The sequence below is a fragment of the Microcaecilia unicolor genome, chromosome 11 (assembly GCF_901765095.1).
Source record: "Microcaecilia unicolor chromosome 11, aMicUni1.1, whole genome shotgun sequence".
Classification (NCBI taxonomy): Eukaryota; Metazoa; Chordata; class Amphibia; order Gymnophiona; family Siphonopidae; genus Microcaecilia; species Microcaecilia unicolor.
The window spans coordinates 5599564-5623994 of NC_044041.1; the positions used below are offsets into that span (position 1 = coordinate 5599564).

The 24431-nt window shown below is 43.1% G+C and overlaps 1 protein-coding gene across 1 annotated transcript in view; it reads left to right on the plus strand.

Annotated features, from left to right (window-relative positions):
* LOC115480048 (kinase suppressor of Ras 2-like) overlaps window positions 1-24431 on the plus strand; it is a 577290-nt gene that overhangs the window by 289356 nt on the left and 263503 nt on the right. The window contains exon 7 of the mRNA XM_030218456.1: window positions 22777-22861. Coding sequence (XP_030074316.1) covers window positions 22777-22861 — 85 coding nt within the window. The remainder of the gene's footprint in view (window positions 1-22776; window positions 22862-24431) is intronic.

Here is a 24431-nt window from a genome sequence, read left to right on the forward strand (position 1 = left end):
ATCACTAAAACAGCTTCAAAAATTATCGTAGCTGGTGGACACAGCACTAATAAACACTGTATTTTGTGCTCATTTTTCTACACTGTTCTATACAATATAGTAATACATGGCCAAATTTCAGTGAGGATTTCCTGTTTACTGATGGGTTCATCTTAACTGTTGTTGTAATCTGCCTTGGGAAGCTTGGACCTATAAAGATTGGAAGTAAAATTAAACTCTCATTGGGGCACATGAAATCACATCTTCACCTCATCTCTTTTGTACAAATGGATTATTCTGTTTTGAGCATGTTTCAGAGACAAGTGGTTTTCATAAGTCAAAATAATAAAAATAAATATTTTCTTTCATGCAGATCTCTTTCTTGGGGTGAGGGCAAGGTGACTGTGGTGCAGTGTGGTGTGGCAGGAGGAGATTACTTATAGTGGGGACGGGTAGGGTTGGGTTGGATTCCCACAGGGATGGGCAGAGACAAGTTAGATTCTGATTTCTGTCCCTGTGCAACTCTATTTGTGCCAACACACCACAAACAAATAATGCATTTGAGGGATGTCAAAACGCATTTGCACGGTCTGCCCAAATTGTCCATCCAACAACACCGAGGCTAGTGCTGAAACTACAAAAGGAATAGAACATGAATCGCCAGCATATCGAACATCTCATTGCTGGAGAACAGCCTTCCTTGCAGAAGAAGAAATACTGGGATCTCAATCGTTGATTTTGAATGATTGTCATGAATTATGCTAATCGTCCAGCTATACTATACTATACTATTGGCATTTTCTATAAAGTGATCATTCCAAAAGGATGCAGAGATTTTTACAATTTTTAAAACAATACCAATAATAAAGGAGAAAATAATAGAAAAACATACAAAACTAAGGAATAAAAACAAAATTATTGTTCAAACAAATAAGTCTTCAACAGTTTCCTAAAAGAGAGAAGAGAAGATACAAACCTCAGTTCCAAAGGCAGCCTATTCCAAAATCTAACCCTAGCAAACGGGAAAGAGGCTTCTAAAATAGATTTAAACTGAAAACTTTTCAATGAAAGGAAACCCAACTTCAAGGTTCTCGAGAAGCCCAAAGTCCTCTCTGCAGGTGGAAAAGCCAATAACTCAGTTAAATCCTCAGAGTTCAAACTAGAGAATGACTTAAAAATCAAGCATAAATGCTCGATCCCACCAATCAATCTAATAGATGTGTTCTACTTCAACTGCAAGCGTTTAAACTCTTTTACTGAAATACAGGAATAGAGTGAATTACAGTAATCTAGTTGAGGCAATAAGACAGCTTGAGCAATAGATCTAAAATCTTCTTTCATCAATGAGGATCATACAGAATTATTTTGCATGAATACAGCCACATTATTGACTTGATTGATTAAAAGAGTGGCAAATCTGTTTGGACATAAGTTTTGTTAAATGATTCTACATTGGCGCATCTTTTACACATCTTTTTTGAAAATAAATTTGCTTTTGTTTAAGGCTGCAAGTTAATCGCAGTAAACTACGCGATTAATGCATTAATAAGTAATCATGATTTTAAAAAATGAATCAGGGTTGGAGAACTTAATCACATTGCAGCATCTCCTGTCTCTTCTGCTCTCTTCCACTCCTGACCCCTATCCTCTCCTTATGTCAGATCTTCTGACACACTGTTCTCCGTATGGGCAGACGACTAGACCTCTCTGCTCCTCTAGTCTATGGGGTAGTAATCCTTCCGTGGCTTGCAGATTGCCTATTTCAGCAGCGTCCTCATTTTTATGTTGCCACGGTTGGCTTTGTTCACAGTTGGTGAGGAATCTTGCTTAAGGGGTCCTTGAACTTTGGACAGTTGGTTGATTCTATCTTATGAACACCCTTGGTTGTTCTACCTCGAGGGTGCTTTCAAATTTTTTTCTTTTCCTATTGTTTTCTCATAGTCCCACCCTACTTGCTACATCCTATCAATCTGGACTGGTCTGGTGGAGATGAAAAGGAAGGAAAAATAATGTCTTACCTGATAATTTTGTTTCCTTTAGTCCTTCCAGACCTGTCTATATGCCCTTCTTATTTGGTTTTTCCTTAGCTTCTCCATTTCTCTGTAGATATCATTTTTCAGCTTTCATTTTCATTTTCCTTTCTGTCATGCTCCTCCTGACTTAGTGAAATACCTATATTATTATTATTTGTTACATTTGTACCCCACATTTTCCCACCTATTTGCAGGCTCAATGTGGCTTACATAGTACCGTCAAGACGTTCGCCAAGTCGGTTGAGAATAAATACAAGGTCATGTGGTGATCAAATGAGGTAGTTGTGAAGGGTCAGGAGGAATGGATATTGTATGTTGTCCAGTACGATCATTGGTCATGCGGTGTTGCTGGATGAAGGGGTTTACGTAGGATCGTTGGGGTAGGCCTTTTTGAAGAGGTTGGTTTTTAGTGATTTCCTGAAGTTCAGGTGGTCATGGATTGTTTTCACAGCTTTCGGGAGTCCATTCCATAGTTGTGTGCTTATGTAGAAGAAACCGGATGTGTAAGTTGTTTTGTATTTAAGTCCTTTACAATTTGGCTAATGTAGGTTTAGGTATGATCATGATGATTCGGTTCTGTTTCTTATTGATAGATCTATAAGGTCTATCATGTATCCTGGGACTACGCCATATATTTATTTATTTGTTGCATTTGTATCCCACATTATCCCACCTATTTGCAGGCTCAATGTGGCTTACAATGTTCCGTTATGGCCTTTGCCATACCAGAGTAAAATATATAGTTGGTGTTACATAGAGACTAGGATGACATAATAGACTTAAACAAACAGGCATAGAAAGAACCGATCATAATGTAAGGTGAAGTGGTGATGTGTTAATTACAATTATTGATCATTGTGGTATGCCTTGTTGAAGAGATAGGTCTTCAGAGATTTACGAAAGTTAATTAGTTCGTAAATTGTGCAGATTTTGAAGATGATCCATTCTTTGATTGGGAGCCAATGCAGTTTTTCTCGAAGGGGTCTGGCACTTTCGAAGCGTATTTTGCTGTATATCAGCCTGTCTGCTGTATTTTGGGTGGTTTGGAGTTTTCTTGTGAGTTGTTCTTTGCATCCCGCATACATTCCATTGCAATGTCAGTTGAGTTTGGGCCACATTATTTGTTACAAGTAAAACTACATCTTCTGACTCAGTGATATATCTGTCGGTCAGATCAGTCCAGCTGCTCTTCATGTTACATTTCTGGCTGCATCTCCTGATGCAGTGAGCTATCTGTACATCAGATGAGTGAAAGCTATACTTTGTTGCAGCTCAGGGCACATCTCCTGACTCAGTGAAATATCTGTACATCAGCTGAGTATGGGTCACAATACAAGTTACAAGACAGAACGCATCTCTTGACCCGGTGAGGTTTCTGTAGTTCAGTTGAATCATGCCACACTTCAAGTTCCGGCTCAAGTCACGTCTTTTGATACAGTAAACTTTCTGTACATCAGTTGAGTACAAGCCACGCTTTCTGTTACACCTTGAGACTCTACTCCTGAATCAGTGAAATATCTGTACTTCCATTGAGTTTGAGGCACACTTCCGGTTACAGCTCGGGATGCAATTCACTCAGTGAAATATCTGTATGTCAGTTGAGTTCAAGCCATGCTTCCAGATACAGCTAGGGCTGCAACTCCTGACTCAGTGAAATATCTGTACATTAGTTGAGTACAGTGCATACTCCTTGTAAAGGCAGGCCCCATTTCCTCACTCAAGGAATCTCCGTATTTCGCTTAAGTATGGCCCATGCTGCATGCCACAGACGGGGCTGACTGGTCTGCTAGTCTGTTAAATTTTCAGTGTTCAATGTTTTTCATTTTAGATATCAGGAGCACCATTGCTTGGCTATTCGAAATACTGAACATTCCAGGCTGCACAAATACCCTTAAGGGGTGAACTACTTGGAACTGTTTTTTTCTCTGTCTCCTTCTGCTGGTAGATGGACTGGTCTGGTAGGACTAAAGGAAAGAAAATTATCAGGTAAGACATAATTTTACCATTCTACCAACCTCAGGGCAAGCAGTGGCTTCCCAATGTCTATCTCAATATCAGACTATGAACTTTTCCAAAAATTTTTTAAACCCATACATGCTAACCACTATAAACACTTTCTCTGGCAATGAGTTCCAGAGCTTAACTATTCGTTGAGTGAAAAAAAATATTTCCCCCTTTTCATTTTAAATGTATTGCCATGTAACTTCATTGAGTGTCCCCTAATCGTTGTGCTTTTTAAAAGTGTAAAAAATCGATTCACTTTTATCTGTTCTACATCACTCAGGATTTTGTAGACCTCTGTTTTATCCCCCCTCAGCTGTCTCTTTTCCAAGCTGAAAAGCCCTAACCTCAAAAGCCTTTCCTCATATGAGAGGAGTTCCATCCCCTTTATCATTTTGGTCGCTTTTCTTTGAACCTTTTCTAATTCCACTATATCTTTTTTGAGATATAGTGACCAATAAACAACTACTGTAATTTTTTTGCAGCATTGGTGTTTTATTGGTGATTAGGGTTAAAGCCTAAAATCATGAGCCCTCATTATAATTCCAGCTCCTTTCTGATCTGTTTTAAAATCAAGAAAACCCTATCCAGCAACAGCATTTATTGTATGTATGTATTTCTGTTTTTTTTTGTTTTATCTTATTGAACATTTGTTATACCCCATTCACCAATCTTAAATTCTGACAAATCTAAAATATTAAAATATGGAGGTGACTATTATTAAACAAAAGGACAGGAAGAATAGCACAATAAATTTTACAATTTACCAAAAGCAATAAATTAGCACTATACATGAGACCACGGATTCTATAAAGGTTGCCTAAATTTGGGTGCCCCAAATTGGCCACGGATCAAAGATCAATGCCCAAAATAGTTAATAGGCTCTAATGGTTTAATTGTTTATTATTATTATTTGTTACATTTGTATCCCACTTTTTCCCACCTTTTCCCAGGCTCAATGTAGCTTACATATAACCGTTAACGGCGTTAGCCGATGCCGGTCTGAACAAATACATGGTATGAATGAATACAAAGCACTTAATTGGCACTAATTATGATTTGGGTGCCGATCTGGCTATGCAGTATTCTTTAATAATGGGTGCCTAAATGGATCGTGTACAACTCAAAAGGGGGCATGACCTGTGTGCAGTGTTGTAGAACAGCATGGATCTGTAGGAATTACACCAAGTTTAAGCTGGCAGAAGTCTTTGTGGCCAAAGTTCATCACCGAATTTGGTGGCCAAAATTGAGCGCTGAATTTGGTGCTCCACGTGATCATCCCAGAGTGCCTTCTATAGCATTCAGCGCCAAATTTTATTGGCACTGAATTTTTAGCACCATTTATAGAATCTGGCTTGAGGTGTATAAGGAAGGAGGACCTCATTAACCCCCCTTAAAAATACAATAGTACAGAAAACATGAGCATCTATAGGTCATAGCAATACTGTAAACGTTAGGATTTCAAGATACTTGTTTCCTATAAGAGGATTCAGAAAGTATAAAAGGCAATTCTATAAATTGGTGCCTAAAGATAGGTGTCAATTGTGCGCGTAAGTTAGAGTAATAGCACTTACCCGCATGATTGGGGACACTAAGTAGCAGTTGTGCACAAAAGCACTAGGCACTGTTCTATAACAAACAATTATTACCTACATATAAGTACATAAGTATTGCCATACTGGGAAAGACCAAAGGTTGATCGAGCCCAGCATCCTGTTTCCAACAGTGGCCAATCCAGGTCACAGATACCTGGCAAAATCCCAAAAATGTACAAAACATTTTATACTGCTTATCCCAGAAATAGTGGATTTTCCCCAAGTCGATTTAATAACGGTGGACTTTTCCTTTAGGAAGCCGTCCAAACCTTTTTAAAACTCCGCTAAGCTAACCGCCTTTACCACATTCTCTGGCAACGAATTCCAGAGTTTAATTACACGTTGAGTGAAGAAAACGTTTCTCAGATTCATTTTAAATTTACTACATTGTAGCTTCATCCAATGCCCCCTAGTCCTAGTATTTTTGGAAAGCGTGAACAGACGCTTCACATTTACCCGTTCAACTCCACTCATTATTTTATAGACCTCTATCATATCTCCCCTCAGCTACCTTTTCTCCAAGCTGAATTGGTTATTACTCTGTTTACCATTAACTTTCTCTTTGCTTCATGTACAATTTCTCATTCATAATAGATTTTCTAAATTTTAAACATCTATAGCTATCCCAGTATGTTTATGATACTGTATTGAAAAATTGGATTCTTACAACAAATTACTTTCTTATGCATTATTCTTTATTGTAAGCCACATTGAACTCAAACTTGTTTGGGATAATGTGGGATATAAATGTCACAAATAAATAAATAACATACGTGCCAACATCACAGCACTTAAGTTTGAGGGGGCACAAACATTGGAAGAGTATGGGTGGGTCATAGGCGGGTCTCAGAGATTTACACTCAAATTGTAGAATACTATAGCTACGAGCACTTCAGGGCACAATTAGGTGCCAACAATTACAACTGCTATTGACTTGGTATAACTGTTGGCACCTAACGTTTGGTATGGTAATGCTCACTTATGCTTGTATTCTATAAAAGATTCTTTGTGCCATGATGTCGTCATAGAATTGGTGCTAAGTACATGGCATTGGGATGTCTGAATCTTGGTGCTGATTTATAGAATTGCCAACATAGTTATAGGCAGGGAGTCCAATTGGATAGGGCCATGCAGCTAAATGCCTCATTATGAGAAAAGTCAAGTGTAAATATTCTAAAAGATGGAATAACCAGTAGCTTAGCGTTTGAAGATCTAAGGGATGTGGAAAGAGACAAGCTGCTAGCTAAAAACTTTGTTAAACAGTCTCCAAAGAATCATGTGAACTGTATCATACTTATATGTATATGTTTCACTTTTATCCAAGAACATACATCCTTACAGAATAAACACAGATAATGTAACCAAAACATAGTAGCATGAGAAATAGATGTGGAGCAGTATCTTTAGGCCCTCCCAGAGGCAAGGTATCAGGCACCGGAAAATGTTGTTATATTTATTTAATACGGCTTTTGATACCACAGTTGGCCAGAAGTGGCTTCTAAATGGTTTAATAAGAAATCCAGGAAGAAAAAAAAAAAGAAAAGAAAGAAAAAGAAGAAACAAGTAGGGAAGAGTGGGAGGGGAAGAGAGGACAGTGATGGGAACAGGAATCAGGAGCATTCAGGCTGTTCCAAAAGTGTCGGTGAAAGAAACTTGAATTTAGTGTAAGAAGGTTCTAGCCTTAGGTGGAGTGATAGGGAGGATCCTACTACTACTACTATTTAACATTTCTAGAGCGCTACAAAGTGTACGCAGCGCTGTAAAAACACAGAAGAAAGACAGTCCCTGCTCAAAGAGCTTACAATCTAATAGACAAAAAGTAAAGCATTTAAATGTAAAATATTTAAGCAGTCAAGCACAAGAGAACAGTCACAGAAGGACTGAAGATGTTGAAGGGTGGTCAGTGTGATTAGGTGTAACTCTGGTTGGAGTAGTGGGAGAGGGTGATAGAAGAATAGAAATGGGTGAGGTAAAAGTAATGAGTGGGTTGATAAGTCTAAAGCAGGAGAAGGTATTGTAAACGGGTCCGCTGCGCCAGTAGGGGGAGGAAGGAAGTCTCCTCCCCAGGATTAATCCAAGCCCCACAAATCTCCACCAGCAGATACTTTCAAATATTCTTTTCTTTTTCTTTTTGTTTCCAAGTTACAAACAAAAACTTCAGTCCAGCCCTGGGTTAGGGCTGCCCCAGGCAGGGTAGTGCTGCCCCTCACCCAGCAATCCAAAGTCTCTGACCTTTCTTGAGGGCTGCAATAGTCCCCTTTGGAAATACTTCCTTTTCACAGTACGTATCACAAGCAGTGCTGGCCAAAAGTACGTATCACAAGCAGTGCTGGCCTTTCAGCAAAATTGTTCCCTCCTGTCCAACCAGGGTTTCCAGTTCCCACAGTTCTTACACAACAAACAGGAGCAGCTGGGGAACCAGGCTTATAACTCTTCCAGTCCTCTGCCCTCCCCCCACAGCAAACAGTTCAAATCAAAACAGGCTTCTTCCTTACAACAGGTTTTAAATCAAAACTTTTAAACACATAGCTTTCCCCCTTTAGGTGCTACCTTCCTCAGGGCTCTCCAGCTCCCATTCCATCCTGCCTTCTGCTTCTTGCTCAGCAGCCTTAACCCCCTCCTCCACCTGCTTCTCACCCCACCCTTCCCTCTACAGGTGGGAAGCATCATGTATTGATTACGGAGCCTGGGAACTGGGCTTCTTCCTTCCCCCTCCCTCTTGTGGTCAGAGTTGGTAAGTACCCATCTTGTCTATCCCTGGGGCTCCCTTTGCTGGGACGGGCAATGCATTCTGGGAGACGTAGTTCAGGATTTTGTTTCATTTTGTACCTCTGGGCTGTAGCCTTGTCACAGTATTCTCTGCAGCCTATCTGTGAGATGGAAAATGCTCTCTGAAGCTGCTGCTATGTTAGTTTTCTCTCCCTGAAAGAGATCCAAGCCACACCCACGAAGTTCAAAGGGGAGGAAATGGCAGTGCTTGATGAAAAAGAGAGCTCAGTTTGATAGGAGATATACTATAGGATGTCATTCTGAGGCCAGGCTAAGTCTAAAGCAGGAGAAGGTATTCTCTGCAGCCTATCTGTGAGATGGAAAATGCTCTCTGAAGCTGCGGCTATAAGTTGTAGTGCACATTCTCGATCCAATTCTCTGATCACCCAGTCAAATAAGTAGAGATCCATAATTTAGATCCTACTTAACACAGAGCAGTTTCACGGGAGATGTCCAAATGTAGTGTGTTGAGAGAGGAGAGGAGAAGTTGTCTGGTGTGTGCAAAAAGGAGGGAGGCGGGAGCAGGAGGGCACAGAGGGAATGATGAGTTTCTTGATGTAGTCGGGGGCAAATGGGAGGATGCCTTTGTAGACTAGAATCAAGATTTTGAATTTGATACAAGCTGAGACTGGAAGAGCCAGTGTTCTAATTTAAATAGTGGGGTGACAAGGTCAAAATGGTGAAAGCTTTGGAGTACTTTAACCTCTGTAGACTAGATAAATTGGAGGCATTTTTAGGAGTAGAGAGGGAGACTGACATAAAGAGAGCTCTGAGCTCATCTGCCCAAAATACCTGGATTACTGTTGATAGGGTGGAAGAAAGGGATTACAGGTATTGTTCTAATTCTATTAAGAGACTACTGGTTGCAAATAGATGATTTCCCATCAGATCCCAGAATCAAACGATGCTCAACTCATTGTGGGGCTTCTTATTGCCAAGGATTCCGTATAATTTAAATGCGCAATATCGCTGCATCATAAAATAGCCGTCTGGATGTATTATTTATCATCAGGAAGCAAAGAAGCAATTTTCTTCCCACTCATTCAGGGGTTGTAATGCAGGCTTGTGAAAACTTCTGTCCCTTCCTTTTCACTATGGCTGAGTTCCCAAAATATATCCGTCAACAAGGAAATGTAATGAGCGAAACGTCTGAGCTTTTTAAACTGAGGCAAAAACAATTTTCTCATCTTGCCATTAATCTTCAGTTTAGCAGGGTGTAACAAAGTTTAAGATATATTATGTTTAAATCCTTTGAATCACTGCCAAGCTTTATCAGTCTCATAACGGGAGACAGAAAGAAACATTAGATTTTGTCCTTCTTATCTCATATTTCTGAATTGCATGTTCAACCTTAAAATCAGCTGTTCGTGGTGTGATCCTGGGCCAATCATTCATGTTTGCCAGATGCATGAATATCCAAAGCACCCTTTCTCTTACCAAATCATCAATCAGACAATTGTGTGTGAAATACCTTCTTGCCTTAGAGCACACATGAAATTTGGCATCCCACTGGCTTCAGATGCATTGCCTAACATTATTTCTCCTGGTGTGATTTTCACTGTCATCTATTTTTTAAAAACATTTTCTATAGCAAAGAATAACTGTTAGTATCTTGTTTCAGTATATTAAACACTTTCTCCGAGGAAAAGCAGGCCGTCGTATTCTCACATCTGGGTGATGTCTTCCGACGGAGCCTGGTGCAGTAAAGTGGAAAATTCTGTCCCACCGTTCATGCGCTGGTGCCTTCTCACCTGGGTCCTCCAGTCTTGTTTTTTCTGTGGAGCTCAGAGGATGCATTCACATGTGCTTTCCTCACGCTATGCTTCTTTTTCGCAAAAGTATCTTCCCGTTCGGGTTTCTTTATTATTTTAGTTATATTTTTCTCTTTTTTTTTGTTTTCCCAACCCTGTCAGTTTTTAAAGGATTTCTTTGGCCCTTTTTAAAGGTTTCTTTATTTTTGGGTGTGGCTGCCCAGTTTAGGCTGCAGCCCTGACCTCAGTTTGAGAGTTCAAGTTTGAGGAGTTTAATTTGGTCAAGATTTTTTTAATGTCTCAGAAGTTCCCCAGTGGCTTCAAGAGGTGCGCCAAATATAGATATGTGATTTCTGCCACAGACCCGCACAATTGGTGCATCGGGTGGCTTGGACCACATCATGTCTCCTCTAGTTGTGATCTCTGTTTAAAAATGCAGGTGAGAATTCAGCGGGTGCGACTGGCTCAAAGAAAGCTATGTTTTGGCTCCTCGAAGGCCGGACCATAGACATCGGCACCTGAGGCATCGACCTCCATGGCTGCTCAGACTTTGGCATCCACTGGGAGTGCACCAGCATAAAATGGGTCTCCACCTGTCTTGACACTGGGCACTGATAGCAGGCCTCGGGACCGCTCAGCATTAGACCCAACACTGAGGACATGCACGGGTTCAGTGTCATTCTCATTGGCACCGGGGAATTGAGGCCTATGCATCGGGGGAAGCACAAGAAGAATAAGCACTGGTCTTCCTTGATGCACAGTGCCAGGAGTACTGGGACATCAGATTCCCTGATGCTCAAGAAGTGCCGGCGCTGGGAGGAATTCTCCCCCTCCTTAGAGTTGCCATGTGCAAGTCATCAAGTGGCTCAGTCCCCATCACCTGTTCAGCATGATGTATTTTCAGACTGCCTTTTTCCCCTTTCTCCCATGCCTTTGCCGATGCCCACCTTTGATGAGTGGTTCTGGAGCATGCTTCAAGAGGAGCTGGCGCAGTTACTGCAGGGGCCTCCCGCTCTGGCATCAAGGGTGCTTGCGCCACCAGTGGAACAACCCCAGGCCCTCTCTGAGGCTCAATTGGTGCCAGTGCCCAGATCTTCAACACTGGTGCCTTGCTGGTGTCGATGTCGACATCTGGGCATACGGTACCACTCTTGACATCGGAGGAGGAAGCTTTCCCGGAGTTTGAGAGTAGGGCTGTACCTTGGTGCTCTTCAATGCCTGGACCTTGCTCCACCAGGCCGAGGTCAGTGCAAACAAATTCAGCTGCCTCTGAATATGTGGAAGAGTCTGATTGGGACTGCTCAGGAGTGAGATGAGGATCCACATTACTTTTTGGAGGAGGAGTTATATAATATACCATCTGATCCCTCTCCTCCTCAAGAGAGATGAAAATCTACACCAGAGGTGCTCTCTTTCACTGGTTTTGTGAGGGACATGGATGTGGCCATCCCATTTAAGTTGGAGATGGAGGAGCCAAGGGCGGAAATGTTGTCTGTCCTGGGTTATTCCTAAGCAAGGGGTCACTACTATGCTATTACACCCTATCATGCACTGTTGAAGAACTTGGAGTCCCCTCACAATGCAGGTTGCACCCATGAAGGTGGAGTACCGTGCCCTAACAGTAGTTTTGACAAGTAATGTACAGTATTGTACCGTGCGCTACTGGCAGTTGTCAAAAAACAAAGCACAAAAGCAGATTGGAACAGAGCACAAACTTTAATAAAAGGGACCCGACACGGGCCGTATTTCGGCGCTCCAGGCTCCTGCCTCAGGGGTCTCAATACACAGATATAAATAAAAATAAATATTCATACAACATGATAAAAAACTTTAAAACAATATTGGAACAGCAAACATATGCCTATATATCTCTCTTTGTGTGTGAATAATACAAAGATAGAGATAAATAAAACAAGTAATAATTAAAACACAGCAAAAGAACACAGTCATATCCAATAAAAGAAAATAACATGCCTAATAGCATACGTATCCATGCAATAAATATCCTATATAATAATTTGCACCATGAACGTTCCATGAAGCTGCCTGGGCCCGTGCCTCCATTCTGATTGGCTGTGCCTGGGGCTGAAGCCTCGGATGACATCATCCAGAGAGCCCAAGTAACAGTACTGCGGGCCCAGGCAGCTTCATCGAATGTTCATGGAAAATAAAAGCTAAGAAAAAGAAAGGTCAAAAACCAACCAAGACTGCCGCCCTCCCAAACCTGCCGCGCTCACCGAACGCCCTCCCGAACCACCCGACACAACAGACAAGATAAGGGGGAAAAAAACACAAGAAAGAAAGCGACAGAAGCAACTTAACTCCTGCTGCCATGACACAGGCGCCTCCGAACAGAAAAAGAAAAAGATGATTTGAATCCTACTCCGAAGCCTCTGATGCGCCCCCCCCCCCCCCCCCCCGGCACATCAAACACCCCCCCCCCAAGGCCCATTAAACACTCCCCCCCCCCCCCCCCGGGCACATCAACCCCCTCGCCACCTGCAGCTGCCACTGGTAACGCTGTCCGGCCGCTGCTGCTGCTTCTCCTGTTGAGCAGCAGCGGCCGCTACAAAAAGAAAAAAAAACATAAATGTTTTTAAACCCAGCCCAAATCATTCGCAAATGCCCGAGTCTTAAAACGCAGTCTCTGCAGCCGCTCCTCCTCTCGCCTCCACGTCACTGCCCCTGGAGTAAAACCCCGGAGGAGTGCAGCGATGTGAGAGGTGAGAGGAGGAGCGGCTGCAGAGACTGCGTTTTAAGACTCAGCCATTGCGAATGATTTCGGCTGGGTTTAAAAACATTTATCGCTTTTTTCGTTTTTGTTGCGGCCGCTGCTGCTCAACAGGAGAAGCAGCAGCGGCTGGACAGCATTACCACTGGCAGCTGCGGGTGGCGAGGGGGTTTGATGCGCCGGGGGGGAGGGGAGGGTCGCTGGACATGGGTAGCTGGAGGGGGGAGGGGAGGGTCGCTGGACATGGGTGGCTGCAGGGGGGGCAGGGGGAGAAGAGGGTCACTGGACATGGATGGCTGGAGGGGGCGCAGGGGAGAGGGAGGTGGGGAGAGGGTCCTGAGACCATAGAGGTGGGGGTGGGGAGGGGGGCCCTGCGAGAGGGGGGTGGGGGCTTACACTCACTCACTCACTGCCTCTCACATACACTCTCTGACACACTCCCTGTCTATCACACTCTATCTCTCTGTCACACACACACAGTCTCACACACACACTCTGTCTCTCTCTCACACACACACACACAGTCTCACACACACAGACACTCTGTCTCTCTCTCATTCTCCATCTTTCACACACACTCTCTCTGAAACATACACACTCCGAGGAAAACCTTGCTAGTTCCCGTTTCATTTGTGTGAGAAACGGCCTTTTTTACTAGTTATATATATATAAAAGGAACATCTGTTCATGTGTGTCAAGGCAGACATAACATATGAAGATACAGTTACCATACATAAACCTGTTCTTCAGCCTGTAGGCAGTGGGACCTCAGTTTTGGGACTTTTTAAAAAAATATTTTTGTGTATATTGTGCACTTTGAAAATGTTTTACATTTTCCTTCTGCATGATTCAGAATATTGAGTGCATTTATGTTCTTTGTTGTTGATTCTATATGTATGTCATGGTTACTTCCATGCTTGGGGCCCTAACTTACCTCCCACTCCGGGGACCAGACCCTCTGACATTTTGGGGGGCTTTGACGGCCTGTCGGTTCACGCCATCGCTGGTGCTCCCTCACTCCTCTTCAATCTGATGGCTCGCGTGTGTGCTGCTTTCTTGGAGCTACTACTACTACTATTTAGCATTTCTATAGCGCTACAAGGCGTACGCAGCGCTGCACAAACATAGAAGAAAGACAGTCCTTGCTCAAAGAGCTTACAATCTAATAGACAAAAAATAAAATAAATCAAATCAATTAATGTGTACAGGAAGGAGGAGAGGAGGGTAGGTGGAGGCGAGTGGTTACAAGTGGTTATGAGTCAAAGCAATGCTAAAGAGGTGGGCTTTCAGTCTAGATTTAAAGGTAGCCAAGGATGGGGCAAGACGTAGGGGCTCAGGAAGTTTATTCCAGGCGTAGGGTGCAGCGAGACAGAAGGTGCGAAGTCTGGAGTTGGCAGTAGTGGAGAAGGGAACAGATAAGAAGGATTTATCCATGAAGTGGAGTGCACAGGAAGGGGTGTAGGGAAGGACGAGTGTGGAGAGATACTGGGGAACAGCAGAGTGAGTACATTTATAGGTTAGTAGAAGAAGTTTGAACAAGATGCGAAAACGGACAGGAAGCCAGTGAAGCGACTTGAGGAGAGGGGTAGTATGAGTAAAGCGACCCTGGCGGAGCTCACCTCCTTAGGTGCGTACACACACTGAAGAGTGGCTATTAAAGAGGCATCAACAGCAGTTCTGGCACCCGGAGGTACACCCCATTTCCTGTCTAGGGGGTACTTTAGGGAAGTCCTTGCCTCTACCCAGTGCCTTTGCAATGGGTTGCTTTCCGTGTCTCTAGCCTGCCTTGCCTTGGCTCCATCCTGTCTACCCTGCCTCCAGCCCACCTGGTCTCTAGCCTGCCCTGTCTTCAGCCTGCCAGGTCTCCCGCCTTGCCTCCAGCCTTTCCCCATCTCCGGCCTGCCTTGACACCCGCCTTGCCTTGCCTCTAGCCCTACCCTGTCTCCAACCCATCTGGTCTCTACCCTGCCTTGTGTTTAGCCTGCTGTGCCTCCAGCCCTTCCCCATCTCCAGCCTGCCTTCCAATGCCTCTACCCCTACCCTGTCTCCATTCTTGCTTCTACCTGCTCCTGCTTCATCCCAGATCCCGGTTCTCCCGAACCTGTCCCCAAGGGCTCTTTTCAGAGCCACCTCAGGTCCCGGTTCTGCTAGGGATGACCCAAAGGGCTATTTTCAGAGCAACTCTTTTGCCACCTCTGAAAGATTGACTCGCCTGCCATCAGCTGGGACCCTTTTGACCTCTGGGTTGGGGAAACGGTTGCACCACAAGGACTCACCCACCTAGACCTTTGACAGTGCAGTTTAATAGTGGATGAATTAAACAAATATTGTTAAATTTATTAATCATTCACTATATAACATTTGTTCTGTGATGACTTTTATTTAGCCATTTTATAGTTTCACACACTGATCATTTTGACCTTTGGCATGTCACTCGCTTTGCCTTCATTTACTTCAGTCTCAGCGCAGCAGTTTACTTCTCTTTAGCGCTGATTGTTTTGTGTCAGGCCCTGCAGCACACCAAAACTAAGAACTCACAGCTCTGCTAATCTTAGCACAATTAACAAAGAAATATTTGCTAATAATCTGCATATGGAATTGCTTCCAAATTCATTAAATTGCACTAAGGATTAGCACTGATTTTACTTTGAATCTGGAGATGCAGAGCTTCTGGATGTGAAAAACTGTTTTAAATTCCTACTGACTTGTACATTTTTTCAAGTCAGAAAATGCCAGATGACAGCATAAATTGAAACTAGGACTTCAGAAGTAATCAAATAGTTACATGTGGACAACATTTGAGAAGGGACAGCTGAGGGGAGAGATGATCGAGGTCTTTGAAATCCTGAGTGGAGTGGAACAGGTAGATGTGAATCACTTGTTTTCTCTTTCCGAAAGTTCAAGGACTCAGGAGCATGCAATAAAGCTACTAAGTAGTAAATTTAAAACAAATCAGAGAAAATATTTCTTCACTCAGCATATAATTAAGCTCTGGTATTTGTTGCCAGAGATGTGGTAAAAGCAGTTAGCTTAGCATGGTTTAAAACGTGTTGGACAAGTTCCTAAAAGAAAAATCCATAAGCCATTTTTAAGATGGACTTGGGAATATCCTCTGTTTATTTCTAGGATAAGCATCATAAAAGCTGTTTTACTGTTCTGGGACCTTGCCAGGCACTTGTGACCTGGATTGGCCACTGTTGGAAATAGGATACTGGATTTGATGGACCTTCGGTCTCTCCCAGTATATGTGCTTATGGGTAGGCAACCTGCTTATCACCCATGGTCATCTTCTCCTTCGCTACCACTCCTCCTCTTCCTATCCCCAGATGCTTTTGCCACATGAACAGAAATGACCATCAGATAAAATGTCAAGAAGAAATGTAGATTTATGATGGCCACAGTATATAAATACATTAAAGTCCAAACGTATACAAACATAACAGTTTTATTTCCCATTCATTCATAACTGATAAACACAATACACATTCTTGTAATATGGAAAGGATGTGGCTGTGCTCCTGCACTGACACTTGACTTTCCTTTGGGCTATTTACCTGCTTACATGCATGGCAACAACAGCCAGCATGGTTAAAAGGTGAAGTGAAAGAGGCTATCAGGCTTATTTTCGAAAGAGAAGGGTGCCCATCTTTCGACACAAATCGGGAGATGAGCGTCTTTTTCCCAGGGTCACCCAAATCGGCATAATCGAAAGCCGATTTTGGGCGTCCTCAACTGCTTTCCATCGCGGGGAGAAGGCGGGACTGGGGCATGCTTAACACATGGGCGTCGTCGGCCAATAATGGAAAAAAGAAGGGCGTCCCTGACGAGCACTTGGCCGACTTTACTTGGTCTATTTTTTCTTGCGACCAAGCCTCAAAAAGTTGCCCGAACTGACCAGATGACCACCGGAGGGAATCGGGGATGACCTCCCCTTACTCCCCCAGTGGACCCCCTCTCACCCTCAAAAAAACCTTTTAAATATTTTTGCCAGCCTCAAATGTCATACCCAGCTCCATGACAGCAGTATGCAGGTCCCTGGAGCAGTTTTAGTGGGTTCAGTGCACTTCAGGCAGGCGGACCCAGGCCCATCCCCCCGCTACCTGTTACACTTGTGGTGGTAAATGTGAGCCCTTCAAAACCCACCAGAAATCCACTGTACCCACATCTAGGTGCCCCCCTTCACCCCTTAGGGCTATGGTACTGTTGTACAGTTGTGGGGAGTGGGTTTTGGGTTTTTGTTTTGGGGGGGGGGGGGGGCTCAGCACCCAAGGTAAGGGAGCTATGCACCTGGGAGCAATTTGTGAAGTCCACTGCAGTGCCCCCTAGGGTGCGCGGTTGGTGTCCTGGCATGTGAGGGGGACCAGTGCACTATGAATGCTGGCTCCTCCCACGACCAAATAGCTTGGATTTGGTCATTTCTGAGATGGGCGTCCTCGGTTTCCATTATCGCTGAAAACCGGGGACGACCATCTCTAAGAACGACCATCTCTAAGGTCGACCTAAATGTTAAGATTTGGGAGTCCACGACTGTATTATCGAAACAAAAGATGGACACCCATCTTGTTTCGATAATACGATTTTCCCCGCCCCTTCCCAAGGACATCCTGCAAAGACGCCCTCAGGAAAACTTGGGCGCCCCATTCGATTATGCCCCTTGTCACATTTGTAACAGTTTCCTTGTCTGTGCTCACCTCGCTCTCTGGTGGCCAGACCTGGTGGCTGCAATGGACTGTCTGTTTACTGTCACCCATTCCAGACTTCAGCCCAGCTCAGTCCAGATCTTCCGGGCTGCCAGAATTGCTTTCCTTGTTTGTACCTGAACAGCACCCGTAATTGCCTTGTGATTGCTGCAGCTGAGCTTTAGCAGCTGATGGGCTTTATTAATCACCTAGAAACTTCTGTGTTTGCCTTTGCATCGTCTAAGGTCCCTGGTGTGTGGGTTTGCTCTGTGCACTTCTGCCTAGTTCAGTTTTATTCTGAGTTCTTGCCTGGTTCTTGTTTGTTTGTGTGTAGTTAGCTTTGGTTTTATTGTTTAGTTCCTAGTCTTGTTTCTGGTCTGCATTTCCTTGTCTTGTGTCTGTGTTCTTTATTAGTGGCTGCTTGGCAGCTTTTAGTCCTGACTCCCTCCTGTCTGTGTTTCTGTCTTAGTGGCTGCCTGGCAGCTTGTAGTCTTGACTGTTGTGTGTTTCCTGCTGGTATCCAGTTCCTGCCCAGTCCGGTAAGACCTGCTGGCCGCCTGCACCCAGGGGCTCAACTCCTGGGGAAGGGTGGTCAAGTGCAGGTGAAGCCTTGCTCCAGTCCTGTGTTCCAGTCCAAGTGTTCTTGTCCAGTGTGTTCCTGCTTTCCTTATCCCTGTACGCAGTCCCTGCTTTGTGTGTGTGTTAGCCCAGTGCTGGTTGCGGTGGTTTTGCCTGCCACTGCCGCTCCTTGGCAGCGACCCAAGGGCTCACAAACCTAGTTGCTGCTTTGAGACCTGACACCCCTCCACTACAGCCAAAAGAATGTCCTTCAAAGAATGGAAAAAAGGACCCAAATGAAGAAAATAGGAAGCAACAGAAGCACTGGCAAGTCAGATACAAAGCATTGATAAAGAAGGTTAAAAGAGAATGTGAAGAGAAACTTGCCACAGAGGCTAAAACTCACAGTAACAACTTTTGCAGGTATATCAAAAGCAGAAAGCCTTTGAGGGATTCCGTGGGACTGTTAGATCACGAAGGAGCAAAGGGGCACACAGGGAGGACTAGGCCATAGCAGAGAAACTGAGTGAATTCTTTGCTTCTGTCTTTACGGAACAAGATGTAAGAGATCTGCCTGTATAGGAAATGGTTTTCAAGGATGATGATGCGGAGGAACTGAAAGGAATCTCGGTGAACCTGGAAGATATACTAAGCCAAATTGACAAATTAAAGAGTAGTAAATCACCTGGACCGTATGGCATACATCTAAGGGTGCTCAAAGAACTCAAGCATGAAATTGCCGATCTGCTGTTAGTAATAAGTAGCCTGTCATTAAATCATCCATAGTACCTGAAGATTGGAGTGTGGCCAATGTGATGCTGATTTTAAAAATGGTTCCGGGGTGATCCAGGAAATTACAGACCAGTAAGCCTGATGTCAGTACTGGGCAAAATAGTGGAAACTATTATAAAGAATAAAATTACGGAGCATATAAATAAACATGGTTTAATGGGACAGAGTCAGCATGGGTTCAGCCAAGGGTAGTCTTGCCTCACCAATTCGCTTCATTTCTTTGAAGGTGTGAATAAACATGTGAAGTAAGGTGAGCTGGTTGATGTAGTGTATCTAGATTTTTAGAAAGCTTTTGAGAAGTTCCTCGTGAGAGACTCCTGAGAAAATTAGAGTCATGGGATAGGAGGCAATGTTCTGGTGTGAATTAGGAATTGGTTATTGGACAGAAAACTCCCACTTATATCCAGAAATGTTAATAATGCCCTCTATTATATTACTATCATGTATTCCATTACCATGCAATCCAACATCCTTCTGTAACACCAATTGTCTATTCTCTTCTCATTTCCATTATCCATGATGCATTGTAAGCCACATTGCGCCTGCAAAGAGGTGGAAAATGTGGGATACAAACGCAATAAATAAAAATAAATAAATAAAACTGAGGGTAGGGTTAAATGGTCATTTCTCTGAATGGAGGAGGGCGAATAGTGGAGTGCTGCAGGGATCAGTACCAGGACCAATGCTATGTACATATTTATAAATGATCTGGAAATCGGAATAATGAGTGAGGTGATTAAATTTGCAGATGACACCAAAACTATTCAAGGTTGTTAAAACATATGGGACTCAGAAAGATTGCAGGAAGACCTTAGGAAATAGGAAGACTGGGCATCCAATTGACAGATGAAATTTAATGAGAACAAATGCAAAGTGATGCACATTGGAAAGAATAATCCAAATCATAGTTACCTGATGCTAAGGCCCACCTTGCGGGTCAGCGCTCAAGAAAAAGATCTGGGTGTCATTGTAGATAATAATAATAATTATTATTATTAGCATTTGTATAGCGCTACCAGACACACGCAGCGCTGAACACCTGATACAAAGAGACAGTCCCTGCTCAAAAGAGCTTACAATCTAAGTAATACAGACAAGACAGTTATGGGTGAGGGAAGTAATAGGTGAGAAGGGAGGAAGGGACAAGGGGAGGGCAATTGTGGCTAGGAGCTAAAAGCAGCAGTGAAAAGGTGGGTTTTCAGCATAGATTTGAAAACAGGTAGAGATGGAGCTAGAAATCATCTGCTTAGTGTGTGGCAGCGACCAAAAAAGCAAACAGAATGCTAGGGAATTATTAGGAAAGGGATGGTGAATAAGACCGAAAATAGTATAATGACTCTGTATCGCTCCATGGTGTGACCTCACCTTGAGTACTGCATTCAGTTCTGGTCACCATATCTCAAAAAATATAGCAGAATTAGAAAAGATTCAAAGGAGGGCAGCCAAAATGATAAAGGGGGATGGAACTCCTCTCAAATGAGGAAAGGCTAAAGAGGTTAGGGCTCTTCAGCTTGGAAAAGAAATGGCTGAGGGGAGATATGGTTGAGATCTACAATTCCTGAGTGGTGTAGAACGAGTAGAAGTAAATCGATTTTTACTCCTTCCAAAAGTACAAAGACTAGGAGACACTCGAGGAAGTTACAAGAAAATAGTTTTAAAAACAAATAGGAGGAAATGTTTTTTTACTCAACAAATAGTTAAGCTCTGGAACTCTTTGCCGAAGGATGTAGTAACAGCAGTTAGCTTATCTGGGTTTAAAAAAGGTTTGGAGAAGTTCCTGGAGGAAATGTCCATAGTCTGCTATTGAGACAGACATGGGGAATCTACTGCTTGCCCTGGGATTGATAGCATGGAATGGTACTACTAATTGGGTTTCTACCAGGTACTTGTGACCTGGCTTGGCCACTTTGGAAACAGGATACTGGGCTAGACGGAACATTGGTCTGACCCTATTTGGCTATTTTTATGTTCTTAACATAGATAGGGTATCAGCTGTTGAAGCCTTTATCCTTTGCTTTACCTTATATCTTGTTGGTACTGCTGTTAAAGCTAAGCCACTCTATCAACATCACACTCTGCAAGGTTTCTGCACAACTTACTATTCCATTCCATCAAAGTCCAGACTTGGGAGCTGATCAATGCAATCCTGGCCTTCAAAGCTGACATCAGCACCTCAGACTTTTGTTTTCAACATACAACGGGTACTACAGTTATTTATTATCTTCCTTGCCCTTTCCATCCATCCTCCCCCTAATTCTGTAACTTGTGCACACAATTTGACACTTACAGGGGAATTCAATATATGGCGTCAAATGTTAGGAGCTACTTCCAGGCTGAAGGTGCCAAAACAGATAAGAAAGGGCAGGTCCATGTGAAAACAGGCTTATGAATCCATTGCCTAAGTGTTTCCAAAGGCGGCATAGCCATTGGAGCAGCATGGGTGGGTCAAGGGCATTCCCTTAAGATGTGTGTAGTGTTATAGGATAGTGCAGATTCGTGGCCAACTTGCACACCAAGATTTACACCTTGAACATGGACCTCGGTGCTACGCACTATTCTATAAAGGGCACCGATCCTGGTGTGCATGTTACAGAATATTGTTCTTTGCCGATCTTTTTTCTTTTTTGGCATTGAATTTTTGAGCACCATTTACTGAATCCAGCTTTTAATGGGCATTGACAAGTTATAGGAGGGGTTCCCAACATGGCCTGGGAGAACCCCAGCCAGTCAGGTTTTCAGGATATCCACACTGAATATGCATGAGATTGGTTTGCATATATTGCCTCCTTGGTATGCAGATCTATCTCATGAATATTCATTGTGAATATCCCAAGAAGCTGACTGGCTGGGGTTCACCCAGGACAGGTTTGAGAACCACTGAGCTATAAAATACTGCAATTGTATGTGCAACTGAATTATTAAATTAGGTGCCAGCTGGCTATAATTTATGTTAATTGGTGCTAATTTATCCTAATTAGCAGTTACATGTGTAACAGCCTTTAGTATTCTTCAAATTGCATGTGCAAAATTCATAGTGCCCCAGTTGCAAGGGAGTGTGGACCTGAGAGGGGCATGGGCGGGGCACTTATGGAGGTTATAGAATCCTATCAGTTATGCACCTGACTGACAGCAGTTAGGTGTGAACATTTATACCCAGCCATTGAGCTAACGTAAGTGCTCACGCCTGAAGTTCAGTGAAATTACTGGAAATAACAGACCGCTTTGGGTTTCTGCCAGATACTTGTGACCTGGCTTGGCCACTGTGGAAAACAGGATACTGGGCTGGATGGACCATTGGTCTGACTCCTTATGGCTGTTCCTATGCATCACCTGATGCCTAACTTTAAGTGACGTATAGAAAATTACCCCATATGTTTCTGTGGGATGTATCATTTCAAGGAGACCATGCCTGCCATATACTGCAATGAGGAGTTTGGTCAGATCTATCCACCCCTTGGACCCTCAGGGTGGATAGAGTGGACAGAAAACTATAAAGCCGATCTTAAAGTACCCCCTCCTTGAGTCTGTCTATCTCTCAATCAGTATCCATTGATCAGTCTGTAGGGTGGTGCTTTAGCCCTGCAGATAACTGGTTCTACTTTCATATTCCTGTCTTAACCTCTCTTTTATTAACTATCATGTCAACAGTAGATTCTGGGAGCTGCAATCTTTACTCTCTCCACTGATGTGCAGCACGGGTAAGGTTGTTTAATCAGGGCTTGTTTGCACGAGGACAGCGGGTAACCCAATGACCACCCTGCTGTATCTGGTGGTCATAGCTGTGTATTCTAGCGTCAGTTACATGTGCAACTTAATTGTCTGAAGCAGGATTCATGGTTATTTTCCTTCAATCCATGTTCAGTGTTGTTTTTTTATATTTACATTCAGGTTTTTCCACCAAGTACTGGATGTCTCAGACCTGGCACGTCTGTGGGAAAGGAATGTTGTTTGGACTGAAATGTAAAAACTGCAAGTATGTGCCACTGAAATTTCTCCTTTTTGTTGTGTTGCAAGAGAAGTGGGGTCTCCAGAGGCCTGTTTGGCTTTTCCCTATGCAGTGTCATCTTTATACTTTTTGGAGTCTTGGTCGTTCTTGAGGATACAAACTGCCGTCTCTGAGGTTTGTGAGAGTTTCCATAGTACAAACAAGAAATGATGTTTGACGAGTGATGGTCCATAGAAGTGCGCAAGCTGAGGGAATGAAGAACGAATTAAACACTCAGGAACAAGTACCTGTCTTTATCATTTCCAGATCTTCATCTATTCCTTATGGGGGCAGTTGTCAAACATCTGCAAATAGTTACTTGTTGTAGATTCAGTTCCCTGAATTATGCTCATATGTTCCCTCTGAAAATTGTCTAGGATCAAAAAAGTTCCCTTACTGGATTTTGCACCTTTTTCTGCAGATAATCTTTCCCTTAAACAACATGTATAGTGTTGAAAATGCAAAACTATGCACATTTTAGCATCCCTTGCATTATCATTTTTAGCCGTGAGGAGGGTGGGCCATTTTTCAAAAAGCAATTTCACCTGATAAGTCATTACCCAGTGAAATGGCTTGTTGAAATTCGCCATCGTGAGCACAGTATCCTTCCAGGTGAGATATACGTGGAAACCTCAGCACAAAAGAGTGGGTAATTAGAAACTCATGCACTCAGTATCTTGAAGGCAGTTTCACCAAAATCAACCATCTATTGCTGAACAACTGCAGGACTTATCTTCTACCTGCCAAAATATTTTCTCATCTCCCTTCATACATTTCTTACAGTCTGTTGCTGTATTACATTCTTCAGCAGACTCTTTCTGCCCACAGCATGCTCACATCTTCCCATTACATATCCTCCTAATGCCTCGCCTTTTCCTGTTTGTGCTACAGCCTCTCAGATTGCCCTTAGGAGTAGCCTGCTTAGTGCCAGTGGCCTGAGAACCTGGGGAACTGGATTTGATTCCCACTGCAGCTCTTGAGACATTTGGGCAAATCACTTAACCCCTCCATGGCTCCAGATACCTGTATATAATAAGTAAACCGCTTTGATTGTAACCACAGACAAACAGTATTTCAAGTCCCATCCCCTACCCCCCTTTCCTGCAACATATTGAAAAAATCTGTACTCTCAGCTTCTGATTTCTCATTCCGTGCCCTTTCCTTTCTCTCTTTTTTTTTATTCAGTATTCTGTTCCACATCCTCAGGTCTGTGCTAAAGTTCAGAACGAGTGCAGGTTATGATTATACTAAATAATCTGGTAAAACATTACTAATAATAATGATTGTTGTCATCATTAATCTGGGGACCTCAAGATGCATGAAAATTAGAAGTTTTGGGGGGGTTTATAGTTGACAGCTTTTCAGAATTTGATGGCAAATAATTTCACATCAACAAGAAAAGAAATTTAGGGACCACCATTGAACCTTACTAGTAAGGATCAATCTTATGCTGTTATTAATTCCTTGCAGGCCCTGACAGACAAATTTTTATTATTTTTCATCCGGTGTCCCTGTTTTTTTGTCCTCAGCTTTGGTACTTACTTGTTTGTTTGTTTTT